Here is a 3,261-nt window from a genome sequence, read left to right on the forward strand (position 1 = left end):
GCATTTACTTTACCAGTTGATAGAGCCCAATATCAGCTATATGTATAATCATCTCAATATTTACTTTACCAGTTGATAGAGACCAATATCAGCTATCTGTATAGTCATCTCAATATCTACTTTACCAGTTGATAGAGCTCAATTTCAGCTATCTATATAGCCATCTCAATATCTACTTTACCAGTTGATAGTGTCCAATATCAGCTATAGGTATAGTCATCTCAATATTTACTTCACCAGTTGATAGAGCCCAATATCAGCTATTTGTATAGTCATCTCAATATTTACTTCACCAGTTGATAGAGCCCAATATCAGCTATCTGTATAGTCATCTCAATATCTACTTTACCAGTTGATAGAGACCAATATCAGCTATCTGTATAGTCATCTCAATATCTACTTTACCAGTTGATAGAGACCAATATCCGCTATATGTATAGTCATCTCAATATTTACTTTACCAGTTGATAGAGCCCAATATCAGCTATCTGTATAGTCATCTCAATATTTACTTTACCAGTTGATAGAGACCAATATCAGCTATCTGTATAGTCATCTCAATATCTACTTTACCAGTTGATAGAGACCAATATCAGCTATCTGTATGGTCATCTCAATATCTACTTTACCAGTTGATAGAGACCAATATCAGCTATCTGTATAGTCATCTCAATATCTACTTTACCAGTTGATAGAGACCAATATCCGCTATATGTATAGTCATCTCAATATTTACTTTACCAGTTGATAGAGCCCAATATCAGCTATCTGTATAGTCATCTATATATTTACTTTACTAGTTGATAGAGACCAATATCAGCTATCTGTATATTCATCTCAATATTTACTTTACCAGCTGATAGAGACCAATATCAGCTATTTGTATATTCATCTCAATATTTACTTTACTAGGTGATAGAGACCAGTTATTTGTATAGACATCTTAATATTGCCTTGTCTTGATAGCAATTCCTATCGATACTCTTGCTCGATTTTATGTATTGTTCGTTCTTCTCAATTAAACCTCAGGTATGAAAAAGTCCAGGCTTATTATTATATTCTACTTCTATTTCAGCTAAAGATTGTGGAGCTGTTCCACCAGGTAATTTTTCTACAGGAACTGCAGCAAGTGGTACAACATACCCAAACAAAGCAGAGTACACTTGTGATGAAGGACATGAAGAAGCAAGTGGTGATATCAGTATTAAATGTCTAGCATCAGGCCAGTGGGATGTTGCTAATATACTAGTTTGTAATCAAGGTAAGTATATAGTCAATCTTATTCTTGCTAGTGGGTAACAATATTGAAGGTGAAAACCCATGTTTAAATGGTGGCACGTGTGTTCCGGCAATAAACATCGCTGATACTTCCACCTGTATATGTCCACCCGCACAATTCAACCAGTTTGTGAACATCAGTTGATTCAGTTGTATCAGCTGTTTTATAGATAGACAAAGATCTCAATTTCAGCTATTTGTATTGATGTGGTACTATTTACCGATAAAGTTGAATTTAAGAAATTTGTATAGTCTGCTCAATATTTACTTTACCAGTTGATAGAGCCCAATATCAGCTATTTGTAAAGTCATCTTAATATTTACTTTACCAGTTGATAGAGTCAATATCAGCTATTTGTAAAGTCATCTCAATATTTACTTTACCAGTTAATAGAGCCCAATATCAGCTATTTGTATAGTCATCTCAATATTTACTTTACCAGTTGATAGAGCCCAATATCAGCTATTTGTATAGTCATCTCAATATTTACTTTACCAGTTGATAGAGCCCAATATCATCTATTTGTATAGTCATCTCAATATTTACTTTACCAGTTGATAGAGCCCAATATCAGCTATCTGTATAGTCATCTCAATATTTACTTTACCAGTTAATAGAGCCCAATATTAGCTATTTGTATAGTCATCTCAATATTTACTTTACCAGTTAATAGAGCCCAATATTAGCTATCTGTATAGTCATCTCAATATTTACTTTACTAGTTGATACAGCTGAATATCAGCTATTTGTATAGTCATCTCAATATATACTTTACCAGTTGATAGAGACCAATATCAGCTATCTGTATAGTCATCTCAATATTTACTTTACCAATTGATAGAGCCCAATATCAGCTATTTGTATAGTCATCTCAATATCTACTTTGCCAGTTAATAGAGCCCAATATCAGCTATTTGTATAGTCATCTCAATATTTACTTTACCAGTTGATAGAGTCCAATATCAGCTATTTCTATAGTCATCTCAATATCTACTTTACCAGTTGATAGAGCCCAATATCAGCTATTTGTATAGTCATCTCAATATTTACTTTACCAGTTGATAGAGACCAATATCAGCTATTTGTATAGTCATCTCAATATTTACTTTACCAATTGATAGAGCCCAATATCATCTATTTGTATAGTCATCTCAATATTTACTTTACCAGTTAATAGAACCCAATATCAGCTATTTCTATAGTCATCTCAATATCTACTTTACCAGTTGATAGAGCCCAATATCAGCTATTTGTATAGTCATCTCAATATTTACTTTACCAGTTGATAGAGACCAATATCAGCTATTTGTATAGTCATCTCAATATTTACTTTACCAGTTGATAGAGTCCAATATCAGCTTTTTGTATAGTCATCTCAATATTTACTTTACCAGTTGACAGAGTCCAATATCAGTTATTTGTATAGTCATCTCAATATCTACTTTACCAGTTGATAGAGATCAATATCAGCTATCTGTATAATCATCCCAATATTGCCTCGCCTTGATAGAAATTGCAATCAATACTCATGCTGGATTTGATATATTGTTCGTTCTTCTGAATTAAACTTCAGGTATATAAAAGACCAGGCTTGTTATTATATTCTACTTCTATTTCAGTGAAAGATTGTGAAGCTGTTCCACCAGGTAATTTTTCTACAGGAACTGCGGCAAGTGGTACAACATACCCAAACAAAGCAGACTATACTTGTAATGAAGGACATGAAGTAGCAAGTGGTGATTTCAGTATTAAATGTCTAGCATCAGGCCAGTGGAATGTTGTTAATATACTAGTTTGTCGCGGTAAGTATCTAGTTAATCCTATTCTTGCTAGTGATCACAATATTGAAGGTGAAAACCCAAGTTTAAATGGTGGCACGTGTGTTACGGCAATAAACATCGCTGATACTCCCATCTCTACATGCTCGCCTGACACAATTCAAGCAGTTTGTGAGCGTGAGTTTATTCAGTTGTATCAGCTAT

The 3,261-nt window shown here is 33.5% G+C and overlaps 1 protein-coding gene across 1 annotated transcript in view; it reads left to right on the top strand.

The window, feature by feature from the left end:
- Positions 1-3,261, top strand: part of LOTGIDRAFT_162916 (hypothetical protein) — a gene marked incomplete at both ends in the record, with an annotated part of 22,146 nt that overhangs the window by 15,414 nt on the left and 3,471 nt on the right. The window contains 2 exons of the mRNA XM_009058933.1: positions 1,076-1,261; positions 2,899-3,081. Of these exons, the coding sequence (XP_009057181.1) occupies positions 1,076-1,261; positions 2,899-3,081 (369 nt within the window). The remainder of the gene's footprint in view (positions 1-1,075; positions 1,262-2,898; positions 3,082-3,261) is intronic.

The sequence above is a fragment of the Lottia gigantea genome (genome assembly GCF_000327385.1).
Source record: "Lottia gigantea unplaced genomic scaffold LOTGIsca_36, whole genome shotgun sequence".
In the NCBI taxonomy this organism is placed as follows: domain Eukaryota; kingdom Metazoa; phylum Mollusca; class Gastropoda; family Lottiidae; genus Lottia; species Lottia gigantea.